Source organism: Mirounga angustirostris, unplaced genomic scaffold (genome assembly GCF_029215605.1).
Source record: "Mirounga angustirostris isolate CCGP_5_RB_7025 unplaced genomic scaffold, mMirAng1.0.hap1 SCAF_3, whole genome shotgun sequence".
Classification (NCBI taxonomy): domain Eukaryota; kingdom Metazoa; phylum Chordata; class Mammalia; order Carnivora; family Phocidae; genus Mirounga; species Mirounga angustirostris.
Genome location: NW_026991711.1, coordinates 185530133 through 185554837, shown reverse-complemented (window position 1 = coordinate 185554837; position 24705 = coordinate 185530133). Strand labels below are relative to the sequence as shown.

The 24705-nt window shown below is 42.3% G+C and overlaps 1 protein-coding gene across 4 annotated transcripts in view; it reads left to right on the top strand.

The window, feature by feature from the left end:
• PID1 (phosphotyrosine interaction domain containing 1) overlaps window positions 1-24705 on the top strand; it is a 225584-nt gene that overhangs the window by 148327 nt on the left and 52552 nt on the right. Inside the window, exon 1 of one of the 4 annotated variants that reach the window (XM_064587205.1) lies at window positions 10980-11003. The exons of the other annotated variants lie outside the window; for them this stretch is intronic. Coding sequence (XP_064443275.1) covers window positions 10995-11003 — 9 coding nt within the window. The 5' untranslated portion in view covers window positions 10980-10994. Of the gene's footprint in view, window positions 1-10979; window positions 11004-24705 lie in introns of those variants that run through there. 4 annotated transcript variants of the gene reach the window in all.

Genomic DNA, 24705 nt, shown 5'->3' with positions numbered 1-24705 from the left:
GAGCGATGCTGAGCACTTTTTCATGTGTCTGTTGGCCATTTTGATGTCTTCTTTGGAAAAATGTCTGTTCATGTCTTCTGCCCATTTCTTGATTGGATTATTTGTTCTTTGGGTGTTGAGTTTGATAAGTTGTTTATAGATTTGGATACTAGCCCTTTATCTGATATGTCATTTGCAAATATCTTCTCCCATTCTGTCGGGTGTCCTTTGGTTTTGTTGACTGTTTCATTTGCTGTGCAAAAGCTTTTAATCTTGATGAAGTCCCAATAGTTCATTTTTGCCCTTGCTTCCCTTGCCTTTGGTGATGTTTCTAGGAAGAAGTTGCTGCAGCTGAGGTCGAAGAGGTTGCTGCCTGTGTTCTTCTTTAGGATTTTGATGGACTCCTGTCTCACATTGAGGTCTTTCAACCATTTGGAGTCTATTGTTGTGTGTGGTGTAAGGAAATGGTCCAGTTTCATTCTTCTGCATGTGGTCATTTTTTCCTTTTTTTTAAAAAAAATTTCAAGACTGTGTACAGTTCTTTCCAGAATCAAAAGAGCTGAGAAGGGTTTTAAAGCACTTGTGTGTGCGTGTGCATGTTTCATGAGTTTCTGGTCATTCCTTCTTGGTTTAAGATGATATAATTTCATAGCCATTGAAAAAGTTGTTGAGTAAATACTGGAGGAGAACATCTCAGATTTTTATGTGCCAGCCAGACACCTGGGGCTCTCAGGAATGCAGATTCTGATTCAGTACAGCTGGAGAGAGGCCCGTGATCGTATGTTTCTAAGAAGCTGCAGGGGATGTCTGTGTGGACCAGTCCACAGACCACATCTAGAGCAGGGAGGCAGGAGGATTCAGATGGTGGGTCTGTATTTTTATCCAGTGAGACTTTTAAAGCAAAATTGTTTCCTTCTGTTTCAAAATGCTCAAATGAAAAAGCACCACAGAAGACTTGATTATAAGAAACTTGAGCAAAACTCCTATTGTTGTCTGTCTTATGCAGGACATTTGGAAGTCTAGGCAAGCTCATGTCATATAAACAAGATGTGTGGCATCCTGACTACTTTCAGCTCTTGTTCCTGGTGGTCAGATTTAGAGCAAAAGGAGGCACGCTTCACCATTCTTTTTAGTAAAACTTCGCTAAGAGTAGCTGGTCATTTCATGGCATTCTTCAAAATGATACATTGTCTCCCATTCCCATTGAGTAGAATATCCTTGTATCCAGAGATGAGGCAGCCTTTCTCACTGGTTCCAGAAAACCTGTGTGTGCGTTAGATCCCAGGGGCTGCGTAACAACTCCCGCAAACTGGGAGGCTTTCAATGATAGATTTAAATTTTTCCTTTTATCTTTGCAACTATGACATATCTGTTATTGAATGATATTACTGATTCTTCACTTACAAAAAATTTTCATACAGATAATAGGTCTTCATTTCTTCCTTCTCCCTCTTTTTCTCTTTTTGTCTATTTCTCTACCTTTGTACCAGCCTCTTTCTTTTTCTCCTCTCTTTCTGACCACTGGCTGAATGACCTATCTGGTTGTCCATCCAGCTGTCTACTGATCTGTTCAGCTGTTTTTACTCCAGCTCATTTCAGAAAATACTAAGGCATTTTTCAAGAACTTGGATTGTTACTATCTGTAAGTCTTGAACAACAGTTCCTTAATTACTCAGATAAGAAGAATTTAGAAGCTAATGCTGATTACTGCGAAGGTAAGGTATTTCTAAGGCAGTTAGAAAAGATCAATCAATGGATCAAAAACTCAGTGTATAGACAGCTTTTCAGTTTCCAGCTGGTTGCACAAAGCATGATGCATCCCCTTGTATAGTGTAAGTTTTGTATTCGACTACCTATCTGCTTAGCTAGTTTTACGGTGGGGCAGGATAGTGGATGTAAACTTAATTCTTAATTGTATCATTTCTGTAGAGTCTCCAGAAAATGTAAAGAAATTCTTTAGCTGTTTGCCATTAGATAGGTAGGGAATTTGGTCTTATCTTTCAAAGAGATGGCTAGTTAACAAATGAGTTAACAAGCAGCTACTGGAAGATTCATGGAGGGCGAAGTGCTTCGTGCCTTCTAGGATGGTTCACTGTATCTTCATATGTTGAGCCCTAGTTGGGCATGGCCATCCTACAGAATTTAGCTGTTTTATTTTAGGCTTCATCTGCGTATCTGGAATCAGTTGAAACCAAATTTTCCAGAAATCAATGTCACTAAATAGATAGGTTTCCAAGACTAATTGTGTCCACAAAAAGGAATATACAATTTATTCATTGGTAGGGAATGAGGGCTAAACCAGAATAAAATGATTTTAAATGTCTGCCTTTAAAGATGAGAATATGTATCTTATGCCAGACTTACTGCTATGGAAATATCCCATCCCCAAAGAAAATGTGGGTTTTCAAATTATTTGCTCTTAACCTATGAACTTGAATTTATGTGTAGGTAGTAGATCCTTTAGGAAAATTCTGGACAGCCCTTCATTTCTTTTTTTTTTTTTTTTAAAGATTTTATTTATTTATTTGAGAGAGAACACATGAGAGGGGGGAGGGTCAGAGGGAGAAGCAGACTCCCTGCCGAGCAGGGAGCCTGATGCGGGACTCGATCCAGGGACTCCAGGATCATGACCTGAGCCGAAGGCAGTCGCTTAACCAACTGAGCCACCCAGGCGCCCCCAGCCCTTCATTTCTTTAGGTTCTTCCCTGTGTGTCCAACCCACACAAATTCCACTGCACAGAAAAAGAGATAATGCCTTGTACAGACTGGTGTTTAAGAGGAGACTGGGCTCTGCCTAGGGCAAATCTAGGCTGGCTTCTCACCAGCTCTGTGGCTTTGGGCAAAGTACTACCCGCTGTGCTCAGTTATCTCATCTGTCAAATGGGGCTATTGGAGTCTCCATGTTATAGGCTGGACAGGATGGTTACATTAGAAAATGCATGTGAAATGATAAGCACAGACTTGCCCTCAGGCAGCTCCATTCAATAGAAATATAATATGAACCACATTGGCAATTTTAGATTCTTGAGTAGCCTCATTAAAAAGTGAAAAGAAACAAATGTGAATAATTTTAGTAATATATTTTATTGAACTCAATATGTTCCAAATATTTTTTTTTTTTTTAAGATTTTATTTTTATTTTGAGAGAGAGAGAGCACAAGAGGGGGGAGCGGGAGAGGGAGAAGCAGACTCCCTGCTGAGCAGGGAGCCCGATGTGGGACTCGATCCCAGGACTCCAGGATCATGACCTGAGCCAAAGGCAGTCGCTTAACCAACTGAGCCACCCAGGCGCCCGTTCCAAATATTTTCATTTCAACATGTGATCAAAATTATTAATGTGGTATATTACTTTATCGATCTCTGGCCACCACCCATGGTGATTTCAGTTGGTTTCACTCGGTCTGGGGTCCAGCCCGGTCTGGGCGTGCTTGCAGAGCTCCCAGCTGGCTCCCGTGGATAGACCAAGAATGATACCGGTGTCCTAAGCGAATCACCTTACCACACCTTACCATGAAATGGATGATGCTACCATGAAATGGCTAAAACGACCTCACAATGTTACCGATAAGAACAAAATATGATACTTGTAATGAAATGTATTGTAAGATACAAATGCCACAGGAAGGGAAGAGCTTTCAGCTATCAATAATTACATCAAAATATGGCAGGACGGCAATCCTCAGTGGACTCTCTCCTCCCAGAAGGTATGCTAAGGACCTGTGTAGTCTTGGCTTTGATTCTAACTACTCCTGTCTTTTTCTTGAGAGGAGGTGCATTTTTTTCCCCCTGAAACCGATGTTTACGGAGGACTACCTTTGTGCCAGGTTTGATGGATAATGCACAGAGCATGTTTTTGGAAGTAATCCTCCCTAGAAGCAAGTGCCAGCCCCATCTGCTTATTAGCATTCCCTGGGGCTCCATTTCCTTGTCTGTGACTGGCTGCCATGTACGTGGCTGGACTTTTGTGAAGCCTGATGGAAATGATGCACACATGCACGTAGCTTGGGTCTGGTCTCTCCCATGCACCCGGGCATTCTGCTGGGCCCTGTACCTGCGTGTGGCTGCTGGTGACTCGGGCAAGCGGCCATGCTTGTGGCAGTTTAAGTCACTAGTGCCACTTGAACAATTACAATAGCTGGTGAGCACACATCCCCAAAGCCCACACTCCTTGGCCCTTCGCTCCCTCACGTGGACGGAGGAACTCTGTTTCTCCTTTCTACATAAGAGATCCCAAGAGATTTGGCCTAATCCATGTTCAAATGGAGTATTTCCTCTGTCCTGAGGGGAGAGGTTGGGTGTAGCGTGGCTGAATTGGTTATTCAGCTTTTACTGGCCTGCAGCTGGAAGGAACCCTCCCTTGCTGGTTGACTCTGCCCTGGGGAGGGCGGGAGGCTGCCCCTCCACCTGGGCCCCGGATCAGATGATCAGATAGGAGTCCAGGCTAGAGGAAGTGGTTTATGGAAATTCTTTCCTGTGATTCTCAAAGGGAGATAAATTAAGCAGTAACACATTGCAACATTGTGGGCTTTCATGCACAAAGATGTTTCAAAAGTCCATTGGCCAAAAAACAAAAAAACAAAAAAACAAACCCCAAACAAAAAAAAAAACCTTTACAAATGCACCCAGGATATAACCATCTCAGGGGGCGTGCGTGGTGGTCAACTGTTTGGCTTGGCACAAATTCTGTTTACTGTTCGGGTACTTTGTCAGAGCGGTACCCTTGGTTCTGTGATGTCAGGCATTTGTGTATGTGCCTGTTTTTCTAGGTGAAGCGGTTCAGACCCAGAGAGGTGGGGATCTGCCCCAAACCATGTAACTGTAATATGGACAGTCAGCATTTGTGGATGACCTCCCTGGCTAAGAAATGCTTCATGTGGGCAATCCCATCTCTATGAGTGACAGCACTAATATAATGCCCATTTGATGGGTCAACTCGGAGAGTAAGTCACTTCTCGAAGGTTCCACATCCAGGAAGTGATAGAACAAGATGAGACCCTGAGAATCTCAGCAGGGCATTTCCAAGTGAGCACCTCCTGTATCGGGTTTATGTAAGTTGGAAGCTCACCGTTATAATTAACAGTTTACTGTGGGTTCAAAGCAACAGGGGAGATGCTATAAGATAGTGTATAATTAATTCCTAATGAGTGACACAGTCAATAATTGCCATATGTATTCAGACGAATTTGAGTCTAATGCATTTTTAAAAATAAGGTAAAACATATAGCTGGCTAATCACAGCTTCACAACCCCCTACATTCTCTGCCAGGAAGTCAATTCTTAGTCTATTTTTAGTTGTATTGTTGCACAGGCTGCTCACATTAAACATTTCTTGAAAACATTTACATTTACAGTGCTGCTTTGTCAGGCTAATTAGTAGTTGTCCCACAGCAGCTGGTGTGGGGACCATTCAGAGGCTGTTCGGTTGAACCAATGTCTGTAAGAAGGCTGAACCAAGTCACCAAGTGACTGGCAGGAGGTGCAGATTCATTCATTCACTCATCATTCATTGAGTCCTGCTCATTTGCGAGTGTGGCCTCAGAGGAGGAAGGCAGGGCAAAGTAGAGAGCTGCCTCTGAGAACTCAAGAGTCTGTACAGAAGGTCAGTAAACCAGTTAAGGTAGAGTTTCCTTACTAATAAGAAATACCAGTCTGACACAGGAGAGCATCCTGCTTCTTTGATGATCCGAGGCAGGCGGTGGTTTCCACAACTGCTGAATCACCAAACTTGGACAAGTTCTTGATTTGTAAAATCCAGCATATTCGTCCAGGCCATTTCTGTAACTGGTGGCCTTGAAATCCCAGTAGCTAAACACAGTGAGTCTTTATTTCTTGCACCCAGCAAAGTCCGATTTGTTCTTCTCCAGGGTCCAGGGTCTCAGTTCTGACCATCTGGTCACTCCAGACCTGGGGACCTGGATCCTCTGCATCTAGCTGACGAAGAGAGAAAGAGTATGGACCCTCTGCCTCTTCCTTTAGGCAGCCTACATTAGCTCTGCCCTCAGCCCATCAAAAGTGCCAGTCCCACGACCCCACCTTGCTGCAGGGGGCTGGCAACTGTCATCTAGCAGAGTACATAGGTCCAAGAGGGGCCCTGATGTTGGAGGCACAGGAAGTCTCTCCCACACCTAGCATGGTTTTAAAAAGAGAAATCCATCATCTCTGGAACATGTAGCACCTCATCATTTTATGGTTAAAGTGAGAAATCTTAGCCCTAAAGAGGTTATGCTCTGTTGACATTTGATGTCTGATGAACAGACTTTATTCTACCTGCCTGTCAGCTCTGAAGTGTGAACACTAGGGTATCCCCTCTTCATCCGGATCCTTGGTTCTGAGAGATTGGATAAAATCTTGACTAAAACTGTGAGGAACTCTGAGGCTCCAGTTCCTGAGAGATGGCATTTTCTGCGGTCCTTTATGGAAGGTGGTGTAGAAACTGTCCGGTGTTACGTGCAGCATGACAAGTTGAAATCAGTTTTGCTGGCCTGAATCCTTCCAGAATGCTCTGGGCCTGGTTTTGCCCACTCTGCACCACAGTTTTGACTCTGTCAGGTGGAGGCCTCCCGGGACAGACGCTATGTATAACAATACCTAGAGGGTTCTTTTCCTGTGGATTCTGTTGAGATGGCAGAGATACTTGATGAGCACGACTGAGCCCGCAGTCCGTGAGGGAACACAGACATCTCCCTGCCTAATTATAGTCGGCACCAGAAACAATGCAGAGTCGCTCCTCACATCCATCTTTGGTTGCTCTTCCCTGAGGAACAGGAACAAACTTTGAACTAGTTTGGGGAGGAATCGTCTCTGTTCCGTCTTACCCTCCTCCTTACCTGTAGGCCTGTGTCATTCTCCTGTCATCTTCTTGCTTCAAGACCCTAATTACTGAGTCTCTGGCTTGGCGCTAGTTTTCCCATTGCCGTTATAACAAATTGCCACAAAGTTGATGACATAAAATGACCCATTTATTATGGTTCAGTCCTGTAGGTCAGAGGTCTGGAATGGTCCTCACTGACCTAAAATCAAGGTGTCAGCATGGCAGTGTTCCTTCTGGAGGATGTGGGGAGGAGACAAAGAAATGGGTTCTTTGTCTCTTCTGGCTCCTTGAGGCGGCCTGCATCCCTCGGTGTGTGTCCCCTTCCTCTGCCTTCAGAGCCAGCCATGGCCGACCAAGTCTGTCACTGGGCACCACTCTGACACTCACTCCGTCTTCTGCCCTCCTTGTCTACCTGCAAGGGCCCTGATGATCACCTCAGTCCCCTGTGAATAATGCAGGGTAATCTTCCTATTTTAAGGTTGATTGATTAGCAGCCTATGAATCCAGAACCTGCGAATCTGTTACATTACATGATAGAAAGGAGTTAACCGATGGAAGTAAAGTTTCCGGAGGGTGAGGTGTGGACATCTTTGGGAGATGGTTATTCTGCCTCCCACAGGCTCTGCAACCCGCCCTGCTCACGGTCTTAGAGCACCAGTTTGAGCTGAGACTAAGAGGGAGCATTTGAAGCAGGTGATGGAGAACACGGTCTCTCACATTAGAGGGTCTGGGATTTCTTGCCTTCATAAATTACTATCTTTGTGACTTTGGGCAAACTCTAGCTTCTCTGTGCCTCTGTTCCTTGAACTATAAAATAGACAAGATAATAGGATTGCCCTCATAGAGTCATGGTAGTTTTAAATAAAATAATGCCTGCAAACACTGTGCCCAGCTTTTGGGCCATAGTTAGAGCTAATATACTAGCTGCTAGTACTTACTGAATTATTGTCATTGATCACCCAGGGCATGGCTCTGTTCTGTGTAGCTCAGTTTCTGCATACACCTGAGCTGGTGCAGTGGGTCTGCTTGTCTGTGTAGCTCCAGATCTTGTTCTGTGATGTCGGATTTCACTGAGCATCTGGCTTGCCAAGGAGTCGGTAGGTGCAGGGAAGAGCTTCTGACTTAGAACCTTTTGCTGCTGATCATCCCTTGTCGAGAGGCCCCAGCTCTGTATCTGATTTTAATAGTTGTCCATCACCACAGCAGGCTTGGAGTAGACTTTACATGAGCACCAGGGCTTTTAGAGGACTAAACCATCTCAGAGAGTCAGAGGATCATAGATTTACCTCTTTATGAGTAGCCATAGACAGTGATTTCTCTAAATTCTATAGTTGTTAGTGGAAAAGGGGGAAATCTGGTGTGTGTCTGTATGTCTGTAAATACTATAAAATTGTTGCCTGTGCCAGAAGCAAGAAGGAAGCTATATATATATATATATATATTTTTTTTTTTTTTTTTTTTTTTTTTCTCACTTGAGTGGCCCTGTTGTATGTAAGCGAGAAGCCTGGTTTTTATCTTCTGAAAAACAATGTACTGGATTACTAAGGAGTCATCATTTCCTTTGTGGTCTTCTAATTCCCTTTACTCAAAATGTTGTTTGATGTGATTAAAAGAACATATTTCAAATTGTAAACCAGCACATGTAAGCATTTCATGAAACTATTAGCATATAAGACCTTATTGTAGACTATCACAATTCTCCTGAAATGGAGTTTGGAGACTAAAATAAATATCAGGGTGTGATGTTCTAGATTTACAATATAGGAAGATAAACTTCTATGAAGAACAGAAGGGATGATTATACACTTTTAAATGTGAAGGAGACCAATGAAGTCTTTCCCCCAATCATTTTATACTTTCAATTTCATCCTTTTAGGCAATGAGAGGATTTCTTGATTAAGAGACAGGTCTTCTAGAAAGGAACCCCAAATTTCAAGCTCTGGTGGAATGGTGTGCCCCTCAGTGTCATCTCCTCTTGGGATGAATTTTTTTTTTAAAGATTTTATTTATTTGAGAAAGAGAGAGAGCATGAGTGGGGGGGGGGGCAGAGGGAGAGAGAGAAGCAGGCTCCCTGCTTAGCAGGGAGCCTGATGCAGGACTTGATCCCAGGACCCTGAGATCATGACCTGAGCCAAAGGCAGATGCTTAACCGACTGAGCCACCTAGGCACCTCTCTCAGGATGAGTTTTAACTCACAGTTGGATAGTCATGTTTAATCAGGATGTCATTCTAAAATGGGATTTATAATTTATCTTAATGTGCTTACTCCAAATTTCTAACTAAGTGCAGTCTCCCACTTCTCTGAATTTCTTTTTTTTTTTTTAAAGATTTATTTATTTATGTACTTGAGAGAGAGAGAGAGCACATGCACATAACACAAATGGAGGGAGGAGCAGAGGGAGAGGGAGAAGGAGAGAGAGAATCTCAAGCAGACCCCTGGCTGAGTCGGGAGCCCGACAGGAGCTCAATCTCATTACCCTGAAGCCATGACCTGAGCTGAAATCAAGAGTTGGATGCTTAACCAATGGGGCCGCCCAGGCACCCCTCGCTTCTCTGAATTTCTTATGTATCTTTTTTTATACATGTTTAGTTCAACATTCTTGGAATCCTGCAATAAGTTAAGCTATTGGTGCCTGCCTTCTGATATTGAATTTCCTGCCTCAAAATGGTCTGTGTTGAAGCCAGTGGGTGCAGATCTGCCCATGTGAAGTGATTAATAAAACCCACATCTGCTGCTTTGTATGTGGAAAGTAGAGAGTAAAGTAGGAGTCAGTTCTGTGTTTCTGCCCCGCTACCCAACCTAGTCCTTGACTTCTCTTTGAATTAAAATTAGTATTTTTCTTTTCTTGTAGACCCATATTCTAAGAATTTTTCAACTGGTTTCTGACTTACTGATTCTATAGTGCAAGATTTGGGGAGTGGGTGGGGTGGGAAGGAGATTGATCTTTTAAACTATGTCCGTCGTTGAATGATGCAAACATTGTTGAGAAATAGTTCTGGTTCCTGAAAGTTCCCAGGCGTCGACCAACTTCGCTAGTGTGGCCACAGTGCACCAGGCATGACCTGGTCCTCTGGCTGTTTGCTCTGGCAGAGGGAAAGAAAGTCCTCAGCATCGCTTTAGCATCAGAGAAATGCAGTGGAGCAGAAAGCCAAAAAATGATGATGGAGAATGAGCCAGAAAAAGGAATAAAGAAAACTGGAAAAAAGCATGAACACGGTGAGAGCAAATTGCCCCAGGCTGCCAAAGAAAATAGTCTATTAACTCCTAACTCGCTTTGAATAGGAAAACCTGTGGCGCACATCACTGGAAAGACTGAGAGGTAGAGCTTTGGAAAGGTCGAGTGAACCTGAGCTCAGAAAGGGGAAGAATTCTGAGATCAAGGTGGGCTGTAGACTGGAGATAGGAACTTCATCCTTGCATATTAAATATTTTTTTTTTTAAAGATTTTATTTATTTATTTGAGAGAGAGAATGAGAGAGAGAGAACACATGAGAGGGGATAGGGTCAGAGGACGAAGCAGACTCCCTGCCGAGCAGGGAGCCCGATGCGGGACTCGATCCAGGGACTCCAGGATCATGACCTGAGCCGAAGGCAGTCGCTTAACCAACTGAGCCACCCAGGCGCCCGCATATTAAATATTATGTGGGATATATTATTATCCTGATTTCTTCTCCGCCAACTTCAGGAAGGAACATTCTCCATATGTTTTAACCAAAAGGAAGACATTTCTTCTGGGAGAAGTAGAAAATCGGGGGCACATAGTGGGGTACTTACAACTTTAACAAGTGGAAACTACTTAAGAATGTTTTAATGTGGTTTAGGTATGAGTACATTGGACAAATAAACTTTGTTTAAAGGCCCTGAAAGTCCTGTCATAAAAAAATGGTCCCCCTTGACAACATTTTCCAAATTTGCTTAAACATGATATCCCTTTCTCCTCCTTTTATCTTTTGCTTTTTACAGAGGCAGTGGTTGGTGAAACAAATTTAGAAGGAATACTTGTCTATCTCTCTCAAATGAGGAAACGGGCCAGAATTCTCATGTTTTGCACAGAACACAGCTATTGCTGTTGGCCTCTGAGACTGATACAAGTCTTGGCCCCCAACAGAAGCCCTCTTCGGATATCATACAATACAGGCTTATGCTTCAGTGGGCCCCCGAAGATGGTTTTGCCCTGAGCAAGACTTGCTGGACCCAAAGCTCATGCCTGTGGTAAGAAACCCAAGAAATCCTGGCAATAGAACAAGAGCTTGTCCTCACAGAATTCCTGGCTCTCATTTCAGAATGATCCAGATAAATCTTATGTTCCATGTAACTTGCAGCAGTGTTTTTGCTTATTGAAAATAGTTCTTCTGAGGACTTCCCATTGCTTCTATTTTCAGTAGAATCAGACCATTATGGTTTCAGTGCAAGACCCATTCGTTAACTCTTCAGTAAGGATAAAGAGGAAAGCCTTAGACCTGTTAGGTTAAGAAAAGAAAGAAGCATTTATAAAAGTTACTTCTGGGGGAAAGTGGTGATTAGAACACGCCTCCACAGAATGACTTGATATTATCTAAGTACTTATAACGATTAGTTGGAAACCACTCCTTATGGTGCTTCCCTCTTTAAGACGCCATTCTGTTTTTCCAAAGAATGGTATTTGATATTGTCAGCTAAATGAATTATTTTCGGCAGAATAGCTGCAGGGTTCCAATAGTATCGGATTCTCATGCTTTAGTTGGAGGTAATTGGGAAAGAAAGAAACTTAGTGACTTGAGACGGCTATGTTAGCAATGATGTCCCAAGTTAATATGTTCAGGTTTCAGTCAGAATGTTCTAGAACCTGATTTCTATCTAGTCTGACTTTCTTCAGTGAATTCAAAGCTTAGTATTCTCATTGTGTTGGAGAACACTGGGCAAAGTATAAGACGGGGAGGGGGGCTCATTTGTTCCTTCCATGGTGTTCTCCCACCAAATTAAACTTCCTCAATTCGAGGTTCTCAGTAAGGCACTTGTGTACCCACGTAAAGTGAGATTTCACACACCGGTCAACAGAACTTTGTTTTCACAAACACTTCATGTACTTCTATCTCGAAAGTTCTTTAAAGGCTTCATTTTATCTTGTAGCAGTGGTGGACTTCAAACGTGGCTGTTTTTGTAGAAATGTTTTATTTTTTAATCAAACATAGGGTGATTTTAACAAGCTATTTTCACAGCTGAGTTCCCAGTGCTGGAGATTTATGGTGTGTTTCATATGTTCTTACTTTGCTCTCCACTCTTGTTTATTTTTCATGACACATCTGAATGCCTTCTTGTAAGTAAGACCCTCTTCTTGAGATTCAATTGTGGGGTTATTAGTCTAAGGGCACATTACAGGGATCCTTAGTGAGGGGTTAAGAGACACGGTTCTGAAATTATTTTCTTTTCTGACCAAACATATGCATGGTGTTTTCCTCCCGTGGAGATATAACCCAGACTTCAATTTCTGAAAGCTTTGAGCACTTAGGACTCTGGCGCTTTTGATATTACCCATCTGATCCTCTTTAGACAGCCTCACATCATTATCTTCCAGCTTAACCACTAGGTGGGAAAGATAAGAATTCTAAAAGCTGAAGTCAAGAACTATAATGCCATCATGAGTCAGATGTGTTATCGTAGTGCTGTCTTCTTTATGTCATGTGGTCGACTTTTAGTAAAATTACCCCATGGCAGGGACCTTAAGTGGGTGAAACGGGAATGTCTTTATTGATGATATGTTAAGGGAAAATTGCTGAGTAAAGAGTCTTTTGAGTGAAGATTACAAATTATCTTCACTCCATTTAACAGGGATAGTGCCTCCAAAACAAATTATTTAGACTAATGCTGACACTGTCCAAAAAGTGCCACGCTCTTTACTCCATAAAATGAGAATATAAAGGAATATGTTAGCAACTGCTGGCATTGTGATTTCCTTTCTTAATTCAAATTCATCATAGTTTTTCTAAAGTAAAGGAAAAGCATATTTTCCTAGATCCGGCCTCTAAATGAATGTCTTAAAATTGTAAGAGTAATTCTAATACAAACATGGCTTATAGACAAACAGTTTTGCTTATTGACAAAATGATAGACTTTGCTTTTAGACATTTCTGTGTAACTGATATGAATATTCTCCAGCACCATTTGACATGCTTATAGATTTCCGATGTATTAAAAGTCATATATGAGATGAAGCTCTTATAATTTGCTTTCTCTCACACTGAACTGATGCAAAGATGTCTTATTCTTTTCAACCTCAAAACTGGGAAATCAAACAAAGTAGAACCAAATAGATAAAAAAAAAAATATCCCATAATAATCATACATATAGGGGTGAGTGGTAACTTTCAGGCTATAAATCAAAAACTTTTTATGAGTCTGCCTGTATCCTGAAGAAACATTTTTCATTCTGTAGCCTCCAGTGAAGGACTGAGGAGTCTGTTTGGAGTTGGGCAAGTGTTGGGTGTGGCCTGGGGATGCAGTATGTGACCTACTGACAGATTCTGATGTCTATAATGAGCATCTTTGTATGAACAGTTTCTGATATGAAAAGAAATTTGCTTATCAATGCAAAGACATCCATTGATATGTTAATTTTATGCAAGCATCTCTTCGCTTTCTAATTCACTCCCCCCAATAATGGAATTGTAATTGGACTTCTGAAGGAACATGCAGAGAAAGCAGTTTAAAAGTAATTCATTAATTAGAAATGACTCCAAATTCATGGAATAAGAAAATGGAGACATGTAGCCTTTGTCCCAAAATACAAAAAAGGTCAATTTCCCCTAAATATTGTAAGTTGAGGGGGGCTTATCTACCACAACATGTGACTCCTAGTGATGCTTCACATTCTACCATCACAGAATTGAAAGCTCTCTCTCTCTGTGTCAAGCATTTTTCTCTCCCCCTGGCCTTGAGATGCAAAAACTAAAGGTAGAGGTAATATACCAAATCTTAGTACCTTAATCTTTATGTTTTCTATTGTTGTGTCTCTAAGAGAAGAAACCAGGGTCTCGCTGTGTTTGTATGGTTCAGGGGTTAGGGAAGGACACAGGAAACATAGCTTCCCTGTCCTTTGAAGTGGGAAAGGGAAGAGAATCATAACTCTGTGACTCACTAGCTATGTGGCTTTGGCTTGTTACTTAATCACTTAATCATTATTGACTTCACCTATAGGATGCTATCATCAGATTGCCCTGGGGATTTGATCACATAATATGTGTAACATCATGTGTGTAACGTAGCACCTGATCTGTTTAAAATGGTGACCTGACTAAAATCATCTTCTGTTCTTATCAGTTTAAAGTCATCTTCAAAAGATAGTAGCACTTGAAAAAGGTTGAGCAAGAAGTAAATTTAGGGGCACCTGGCTGGCTCAGTTGGTAGAGCATGTGACTCTTGATCTTGGGGTCATGAGTTTAAGGCCCACAATGGGCATAGAGCCTCCAAACAAAACAAAACAAACAAAAGAAGTATCTTTGTAGGTGACTCTTCTTCCCTAATACCAACAAATAAGAGTAATGTAAATAAAACATAACAGCAGTTCACATTTATTCAGTGTTTACTCTATATGGAATATGGACTCTTTGCTCTTCTACCATTTTATTTTATACTCACAACAATCTTATGAAGCAGGTACAAATAACCCTACATGATTAGCAAAACAAGTGGTTCTTGCAAGAGGTAGTGAATGCCCAGAATGGCTGTGTGTGTAAAGATAAGACTTTAAGAATGAGAGCTCTTGATTTTTTTCCAGCTTGGTAATTAACTCAACCAAGGATATGCCCAAGGTTTGATCTCTGGGAAGAAACTAATATTTACTGAATTTCAAATTAATTCAATGTTTTTGTCAACCTTGTGAAAGGTAATGTTACAGGTGAGGTGTCTGGGGCTGCGAGAGGCTGAGTGCTGGGCTAATAGACATATGGTTGGTACCATGAGCATCTTTGTATGAACAGTTTCTGATATGAAAAGAAATTTGCTTATCAATGCAAAGACATCCATTGATATGTTAATTTTATGCAAGCATCTCTTCGCTTTCTAATTCACTCCCCCCAATAATGGAATTGTAATTGGACTTCTGAAGGAACATGCAGAGAAAGCAGTTTAAAACTAATTCATTAATTAGAAATGACTCCAAATTCATGGAATAAGAAAATGGAGACATGTAGCCTTTGTCCCAAAATACAAAAAAGGTCAATTTCCCCTAAATATTGTAAGTTGAGGGGGGCTTATCTACCACAATATGTGACTCCTAGTGAGTGAACCACAGAAACTGGGCTGCATCTAGGACCCACTGACTCCAAACCCATGCGCTTTTCTTATGTCATGCTGAGGTGACTGGGACAGACATGGTGCCACTCAGAGGAGCAGGAAGACCAGGATCCCAGAAGGGTTTGGAGATAAATTTGGCTGGAGTCAGTTTTCCTGATAGACTTGAGGAGCCATTATATGGGCTCAGACAGAGGGCAGCTGGATCTGCTCTGAGAGATGTGGATTTAGGGACCATTCCCAGACCAGTGATCATAATGGCTGAAGCAATAGCTTCACTGCAAGACTTGGGACAGTCTCTCTCACTCTCTGTCTTTCTTTGTGTATGTGAGTTTGCGTATGTACACGTTTCAGGGGTTCTCAACTGTGGCACTAGGGACATTCTGGCCCGGAACATGCTTTGTTGGGAAGGCTGTCCTGTGATGGTAGGATATTTATTAGCATCCTAAATAGTCTCCTAATGGGGAAATAAAACACGTTGGATTCCAGTAGCAGCTCCTACGACCACTACTGATGTCATGTCATGACAACTAAAAGGGCTGAGATCTGGGTTGAGATCTACTGCTGTGTGTGTGTGTTGGGGGTGTGTGTGTGTGTTTGGGCAGGTGTATGTATGCATATGTATATGTATCCATGGGTGTGTTTGTGTATGTGGGCATGTACATACACATATACATAAATATACACACACACACATACAAATTATTGGGGAGGAAAGTGGGTAGACTGCACTAATAGCCTTGATCTCCGATTCTTCTTCCCTTCCTATGTCCCTGCCCTCTACCACATCACTTTACAGTTTCTCTCACGAAAGAGACAGTCTACTATCCCGCCCTCTGACTCCAGCTTCTCTGTGTGACTTGCTTAGGCCAACCCTGTGAGGTGGGGTTGATGGTTGCCATTTCAGCTGCTCAGCGTATGAGGATGTGTATGTTTCCCCTTGCCCACACACACTGCTGCAATCTCCAAGAGAAGGACAGGATTGAACTAGCCCCTGGTCTCATGAGCAGGAAGAGAAACAAGACAAAATCTGCCCAGCTTAGGTGCCCGAGTCTAGCCCAGCCTAGAGCACAGACCCCAGCCAATGCACGAGATACATGAACAGGCTCCACTGAGATTCACGGATCCCCAGCTGAACCTCAGTGAGCAGGTGCAAGAGAATTACGTATTTCCTGTCGCAGCTCATTGGAGCTTCTGATGTTTTCATCACACAGCAAAATGGACTGATACACGAGGGAAGGAGAAAAAAAAAAAAAAAGGCCAGAAAAGCAGAGGAAGAAACAGTAATTCAAAAGGAGAACAGGGGAGAGAGAATATCACAAACCGAGAGAAGAGGTGTGATAATGGGGAGAGGACCTACAGGGTTTTACTTGGGCATCGCTTTACCATTGATAGAAAACATTTCAATGGAGTTGAGCACTGGAATTGGAACAAAAGCCAGGTTATAAAAGAGGGAAAAAACGGTGAGGCGATTTATATGGGATTTGTAGACTGTTCTTACCCAGAGTTTGGTTAAGGAAGAAGAGGTTTCAGCAAGCTATGTAGACAAAGAGCTGTTACTAAGAAATGAAATGGGGGCACCTGGGTGGCTCAGTCGTTAAGCCTCTGTCTTCGGCTCAGGTCATGGTTCCAGAGTCCTGGGATTGAGCCCCATAGCAGGCTCCCTCTCGGCAGGAAGCCTGCTTCTCCCTCTCCCACTCACCCTGCTTGTGTTCCTGCTCTTGCTGTGTCTCTCTCTGTCAAATAAATAAAATCTTTAAAAAAAATAAAAATAAATTTAAAAAAAGAAATGAAATGGTGTCATGAGCAGTGTATGTGATTTTTATTTACCCAAGGACATGTTTAGGCATGAGCCTAAGTGATTTGGTTTTCCAGGCATCTCCAAAAGCACTGTGGGGACCCATAATAGAGGGTAATACAGAGGCTAAAGGTACATATGACTTCAGGAGCTTCCAGTCAGCCCTGGCAGGAGAGAGAAAATGTTGAACTGTTACTTCACTGACAGCACGTCAGTCTTACCCATTGCAAGTGGCTCCTGATTGTTTAGTTGAGTGAGAATTTGGATGCACTGCCTCTCAGCTTGGCCCATGGCGAGGCTGCACCTGTTCCTCGGCAACTGGAGAGAGAGGGCACATGGGACTCCTCAAGGAAGGTCATCTGAACCAGGGGTGCTGCTCTCTTTTCCCTTTAACTCGTTTCACCCCATTGCCGATTTCCCTTTGTTTTCTCTTTTGCAGGATGAACACATGAGGGTTGGGGACTTTGTTGAATAGCCTAAGCCTCTCTCATTCTTGTTTTTCATTTGTTTTGTGCAGCTTCTCTCTGTGCTGGGCTGTCTGACTCCCTTTACTAGATGGTACACTTCTTAAGTCATGGTACTATATCTTTTCATCCTTGTACCATCAGCTTATAGTGGAGACCCTTAGGTGACTAGGCAGTAAATAAAAGGTTAAATATTAAAACATGGACTGTAAACCCATCCTTTATGCAAGTAGAAAATAACTTGTCAGTAAACTCGTTGGATCTGTCTAGGAATGCAGTAAGCATTGATAATGACAAGAGATCGGTGTTGCCCTAGACAGTTGGCCGGGGTTTTCAAGAAGAGGTTGGATGTGCATGGGGCTTTCAAGGCTAGCTACTATTTAGCCACATGTGCAGTGAGGCATTATGTGTCTTCAGTATTTGTATCGGGAGTAACAGGTTCACGAAGGACAGAACAAGTCAGCAGGATAAGCTTCATCTGGGCAGCAGACACCTGTTACAAGTTCCAATGGAAAACCCAAATGGACTCCAGCCGAAGTGTTACCATTGCCGCTCACTGTGAATATCAAGGCTCATGTTTAAGGCTGATTGATGTTTACTGTCTGATAAATTTCGGAGAGTTTGTTGATATTTCCTGGACATTCAGTAACTCATCAGCTTTTTTACCAGAGGGAGTTTTTATGATCCTTACTTTGAATAGATTCTCTTTTACTTATTCAGGTCAGGCTAAACACATTGCTGTTTTTAAAGGGAATTGCATGCCCCTTATGCTCGTAATCATTTATGTGGATTTTAGTGCACATGTTTTCAGAGAATGACTTAACTCTAATTTTCTAGAATAAAAGAATAGATCTTAACCCTAATGGGAAATAATATCACGTTAATTGTGTCTAAATGGGAGTAGGCTTGTTTTTGTATTTTAAGATATGTAGCATATACATAATTATTTATAGATACTCATTGTAGAAGACAAATATCTCTTTGCAAAGTCCTACACGGGGCTTTAAGTGAACACAAGAGAAACTGTAGTAGATAACAGTGAGAAGAATAAAAGATCCGGAGATGGAGGCACACCAGCTAGTTATCAGGGCTTTCAAACCATGCCTACAACAGAGGGTTTACTATCCATACTGTGGATGCTCCCTCCCCTTTCTCCTTTTCGACCATCATCACCCTGGTTCCTCAAAAGGTCAAAGCTGTTAGCAGTGACACAGTGCCAGGCACGTAGTTCAGACTCAGCAGGTGTCTGCGTGGATGAATCATGGAAGGAATGCCTGCATGAGTGAATGAATCATGACAGCTCATCAGCAACTCTTCTCTCGTTTCTTGCCTGGCTTCCCTCTCAACCCTAGTTCACTGCAGTAGGACCCTTGTGCATCAGTTGGGATTCATTGTAGAAAAAGCACCAAGCATTTCAAGCAGGGATTTAATACCAGTACAAACTGCTGAAAGGGCTGGAGGAGTAGGACTCAGCGGGCCACTTGCACTACTGAGTTCAGGAACTCTCCGAGCTGGGATCGGGACGCTGAAAGCTACAAGCCCCTGGCATTGTCACGGCTGCCCCTTGACAACCACCTGCTTCTCGTGACCTGGCAACGAGACCTAGCCAAAGCAGCAGGACAAGGATCTCCACCCCCCTTCCATGTGTCATGAGAGGGTAGCGAGCGGTAGGGCATCATCCTCATCAGCGCCTGCCTCAGTGCCTCGTATGCGTGCAAATACTCAATAAAAGTCAGTGAAAATGAATTCGTCTGATATTCTACAGATTCCGGTTTGTCTTACTCGAATGTTTATTATAGATCTCATCATTTCATTTCTAGGTTGATTCACTTACTTGATTAGACCTAAAATAACAACAAGGAATTCAGTACTAGGAGGGTAACATTCAGGTGTTCTGACTAAGGACCATGTGAGAAAATTGTTTGGGGTCATTGTCTTTATTTTAGGGAGGTTTCAGCTGAAGGGTCTGGGTTGAGTTTGAGCTTTGCACGGTAATTACAGTTGAGATCAGATTTAACTGGGATAAATTAAATAATAACATTTGACCAGGAAATAGCAGTGGGAACTGCTCACGTATGTTATATATTTGGGCCGCAAAACCGTTTTGACCCAGTGGGTCTTTTAGTTACTTAGAGAACCACAGGCCACAGTCTCAATTTCAGTCTCCCTCTCTCTCATTTATTTCTCTTTTTTCAACCCTGTGCCCCCATTTAGCCACGGTGGAGTGCTTTACTGCAATCCACAGAGAAATATACCTGTTAGTTACTGATAACTGGCATTTTCCAGCCAGCAAAACTGAATTCACCACTGCAGTCTCAAATCTATATCGCCTTTCTTTAGAAATAAAAGCTCTTTTCCTCGACAAATTACTGAAAATTGGCTCTTTAGTATTTTCAAGTATTAAGGGTATCATGTTCGGTAATTATGTATTCCATGTATGTTTAGCTATTAATTAATATGCCTCCTAGCATTTTACAGATTTCATAAAATAAAATCTGTGAGAAGTGTTCCCTTGTGAAAAGCATTGGGAAAGCCTTTATGTTTTTACTTAATTAGCGTGACGATAAGAATTGCTTACTCGAGGGAAAACGCCAGAGTCTAAGGATGAAGGTTATTCCAATGGCTTGATTATTACCTTTTCTTTCTAAAGGAGTCCAGTCTATTCAAAGTTGACACAGCTAAAATCTTAGTAGAGACTAAACCCACAGGGCTTGCACGATTGAGGACTAAACACAATTCTGCGGGACGGGAGATACCAAAATGCATTTTAACCAGTGCCTTTCAAAGTTTATAAATAGGCCAGTGCTTTCAGCCATTATTAAATTTGCAAAGCTGTACTGGTAACAGTCAAGTTATAGCTGAAGGCAAGCGGCAAGAGGGAGTCATGGGTGGCCAGCAATGGCTACTGATGGAATAAAAAAAAACGAACAGCTATGAAATCTCTTCTCACTCCCCTTCCTTTGGTTTACTTCTGAATATCTTATCGTATGAAAATCAAAGCTCCCTTTACTATGATATGCCAATTTGAAGTTAGAATTGAGCTATCAAACAGACTTTCGAGAGAGTCAAGATGCAGAATCTCCTGAGAAAAGCCTGCAAATCACCATCGCCAACAATACTTGGATTGTAAAGGCAAAAGGATGTATTCTGGGGCCTCTAATATTGTAAGCTAGGCATAGTTTGTAAAGATAAACAGGAGAGGACGTGGGCAAAGATGAATTCCTACAAAGACAAGGAAACGATCTCAGGCAGTGTTCGCGGGAAATAGTGACCCAGCTTTTGGCAATTACTCAAGAGGGTGGACGCACGGGGCTCCAGCATATTTGTTGCCCTCGATTTTTTTCTTTTGTAGTTTGTGACAATAGGATACAACTGGAGTGAAGGGCTTGGTGTGATTTTGAAAAACTACAATAAAATTCTTACGTATTTGGGCACTGACACTATGTATTTAGGTTCATTTCTGTGGTACCAACTTCCTCTCTTTACTGATGGGAAGTTGAGAACAAGAGACTATTTCTTTTTTTATTTCATTTTATTTTATTATGTTATGTTAATCACCATACATCACATCATTAGTTTTTGACGCAGTGATCCACGATCCATTGTTTGCGTACAACACCCAGTGCTCCATGCAGTATGTGCCCTCTTTAATACCCATCACTGGGCTAACCCATCCCCCCACCCCCCTCCCCTCTAAAACCCTCAGTTTGTTTCTCAGAGTCCATAGAAGAGACTACTTCTTATTGTTCAGCGGCTCCTGTTTCTACTAGGAGGATGTATTCTGTCCACACCTTTGTTTCTTCACGAGGACCCCATTGTCTTATTTCTTTATGTTCCTCTCCCCCCGTTGCTGGGAGATACCCTGGTGCTTCGCATGTTGCCTCCTTCATCGCGGTGCCCTCGGGGCCTGGCGTGTGAGAGTTGCTCAAGAAATGTTTTCAAAATGAAGACATGAACAAGAGAAAAAAAGGAAATTCTTGCCAACCTGCCTCAGGTCCCTTTGCTCTCAGAGACACCCACCCATTCCATTAAGAATCTCTGTAACCGGCGCGCCTGGGTGGCTCAGTCAGTTAAACATCTGCCTTCGGCTCAGGTCATGATCCCAGGGTCCTGGGATCGAGCCCTGCATCGGGCTCCCTGCTCTGCGGGGAGTCTGCTTCTCCCTCTCCCTCTGCCTGCCGTTCTGCCTACTTGTGCTCGCTCTCTCTGTGTCAAATAAATAAATAAATAAATAAATAAAAGAATCTTTGTAACCTGCAGAAAAGATAGGCTGTTTAGAAGCTCCCAGATTTGTCTGCAGGGAGCTGTTAGTGAGAGGAGCTCAGCTCTGCTCTGGGGGGTTAGTTTTTCCACTTGGCTGTGGTCAGAGCCCTCACGGATGGAGAGGCCCGCTCTGCAGCTTCTTCTCTGGGATTTGTGCCCAGGGTGGGACGCTGGTGCAGGCATTGACTGTGGCTCTCTGCTGCCAGTGGGCTGTCAAGAAAAGTACTATAAAGCAGACAGCTTTGAGTCAGAAACATCCGAGATCCAAATCCTCATGGTCTTCTTGGCTGTGAGGCCATGGCAATTTTTCTAGCTTCCCAGAGTCTGTCTTCTGTGGCCGCACAGCTATTGTTTTTTGTTTTTTGTTTTTTTTTTTAAAGATTTTATTTATTTATTTGAGAGAGAGAGTGAGAGAGAGAAAGAGCACAAGAGGGGGGAGCGGGAGAGGGAGAAGCAGACTCCCCGCCGAGCAGGGAGCCCGATGCGGGACTCGATCCCGGGACTCCAGGATCACGACCTGAGCCGAAGGCAGTCGCTTAACCAACTGAGCCACCCAGGCACCCCCGCACAGCTATTGTTAATGAGGTTTTTAAAAATTTAAGTAAGGAGTGAAAACTTGGCTTTTGACTGTATCTCCGTTGTAAATGTTTCAGGTCGTGACAAATTGAGAATCAGGGTGTAAAGGACAAAGCCCTTTTGCATTCACTTTCTTTAGTTTTTGCTCAGAGAATATACAGATGGTGTGTGTGTGTGTGTTGTGTGTGTTTTAAGGAGAAAGAGAAGCTTGAGAGACAGCAGACTTGGTTACTCAATGGTGAGTGTTTGTGAGCAAATTTTTATTGACAGGTGACATTCATACTGAAAAGCATAGCAATCACAAGTGTCCAGCCCGATGGATTTCCATGAAACCAACACACTCATACACCAGCACTGACATCAAGAAATAGAACCTTACAACCTTTGCAGGAGTCCTTCGGTGCCCCTTCCTGTCACTATCAGTCGTTCCCTCCCGATAGTGTAGGCACCATCTTGGTTTTTAACGGCGTAGATCGGTTTTGCTGGTTTAGAACTACATGGAAATGGAATCTCACAGCAAATACTCTTTTATGCCTTGTTTCTTTTATTTAACATCATGTCCTTAACAGTGACTTCAAATTATGCAGGGTTCCACTGCACCTGATATGAAGAATGCATCCGTTCTCTAGATCATGGTTGATTTTGTTTTTGTTTTTGTTTTGTTTGGTTTTCGGTAACAGATATCTGGTGTGATAATCATATCATGATCTTGCACTGTTCCCACAGAGGGGAAAACACCTAATGTAATCTGATAGGCAGTCATCTAGTGGATTTGATCAACGTTGAGTGTGATGTGTGTGTCTCAGAGTGTGAAACCTCAAATACTTCAGCTGTCTTCTCGACTTCACCTGCTAATCCTTCTAGTTATTTGAAAAGCTAAAATGTAGTATTCATTCTGACAGCATAAACTGAGTGTTTTAGAGGGGAGGGGGATGGGAGGAGGAGGGCACGTACTGCATGGAGCACTGGGTGTTATACACAAACAATGAATCATGGAACACTACATCAAAAACTAATGATGTACTGTATGGTGACTAACATAACATAATAAAATTAAATTTTAAAAAGTGGCATGGTCATCATTGGCTTTCTTCTCGGTGTGCGCGTGCGCGCGCGCGTGTGTGTGTCTGTGTATGAGTCCGCTCGTACATGCATGTGTCACGGTGCTGGGATGAAAAGAATGTTATGTGCATGCAGATGCTCTGCAGATATGAAGCATACAACCCTGAAAAATGGTACTTCTGTTTAGAAGAGTAATCCTTTCAAATGTTATGTGTAAATCACTCTCTCTGTCTCGCTACCCACACCAGGAGGCTTTAATTGGCCTCTTTAGATAGTATATCATTTTTACTTATTACCTACACTTTTGTCTCACTCAGTAAGGCCTCAGTTAAGTTTTTTGCAGAGGTGAAGTGTATGTTTCTGCTGCATTAGCAATTTTTTCATTTAAATTCTCTCTGTTGTACTTTTATGAAACCTTTAAAAATAGTACAAACTTAAGCTTATAGAAAGTGCAAAGAAGAACTCATCCAAAATGAATTATCTTTTAAAAATAAAATATATTGGTTTTTCTTGGTCTGCTGTATTTTTGAATAGGTTCAAATTTAAATGTAAACAAGCAGCTCAAAAAGTATGTGGATTATAGTCTATAAAATATTGGCTCCTACTTTTAATGTTGTTGATCTGAATGTAATTGTCTGTTTCTGAAATAAAAGACAATTTTCCCCTAAATTGATTTTTCAGAAGCTATAATCAGGTCTCTGTTGAAGGCCCCCTCATGCTCTAATTTCAAGTTTGCCTGATTTACACTATCATAAGGATTAATACGGTTTTGTATAAGACAGATCCTCTGGAATTGAAATGAATCGTGTGGTGTGATGAGCCATGTATCTAATTGACTAACTGAAAGACAAAGGAGTGTGCCTGACTGGTGAAATTTGCTTTTCCATGTATGTCACAGGTTATGGGTGTTATCGAGATGTACAAATACGTGTTTTTAAGCAATGTTTCTTCATGGGTATCTTCTAACTACTGTTGGGCTGACATTTTTACCACAGCCAGTCAAATGACCCTAAAGCTTCTAAAATGTTTCAGAATCTGAGTGCCATGATTGGTTGGCCAGCCAGCACTCTGTTCAATCTAATCTCGCACACCTTAGTGAACACCTCTCAAAAGTACAAGGCATGGAATGCAAGAGAGAACGCAATCACTTTCCTGGCTTTAAAGACTCATGCTTTCAGAGCACCTGGGTGGCTCAGTGGGTTAAGCATCTGCCTTTGGCTCAGGTCATGATCCTGGGGTCCTGGGATGGAGCCTCATGTTGGGCTTCCTGCTCAGTGGGGAGTCTACTTCTCCCTCTCCCTGTCCCCCACGCCCTGACTTGTTTTCTTTCTCTCTCTCACTCTCTCTCTCAAATAAGTAAAAATCTTTAAAAAAAATAAGGACTGATGCTCTCACAGAGGTCAGAGAAATCTAGAATCAATCCATAACACCTTTGCATGAACTTCCTGAAGGACTGAGGAAGTCACATCAAAATCGTGTGATC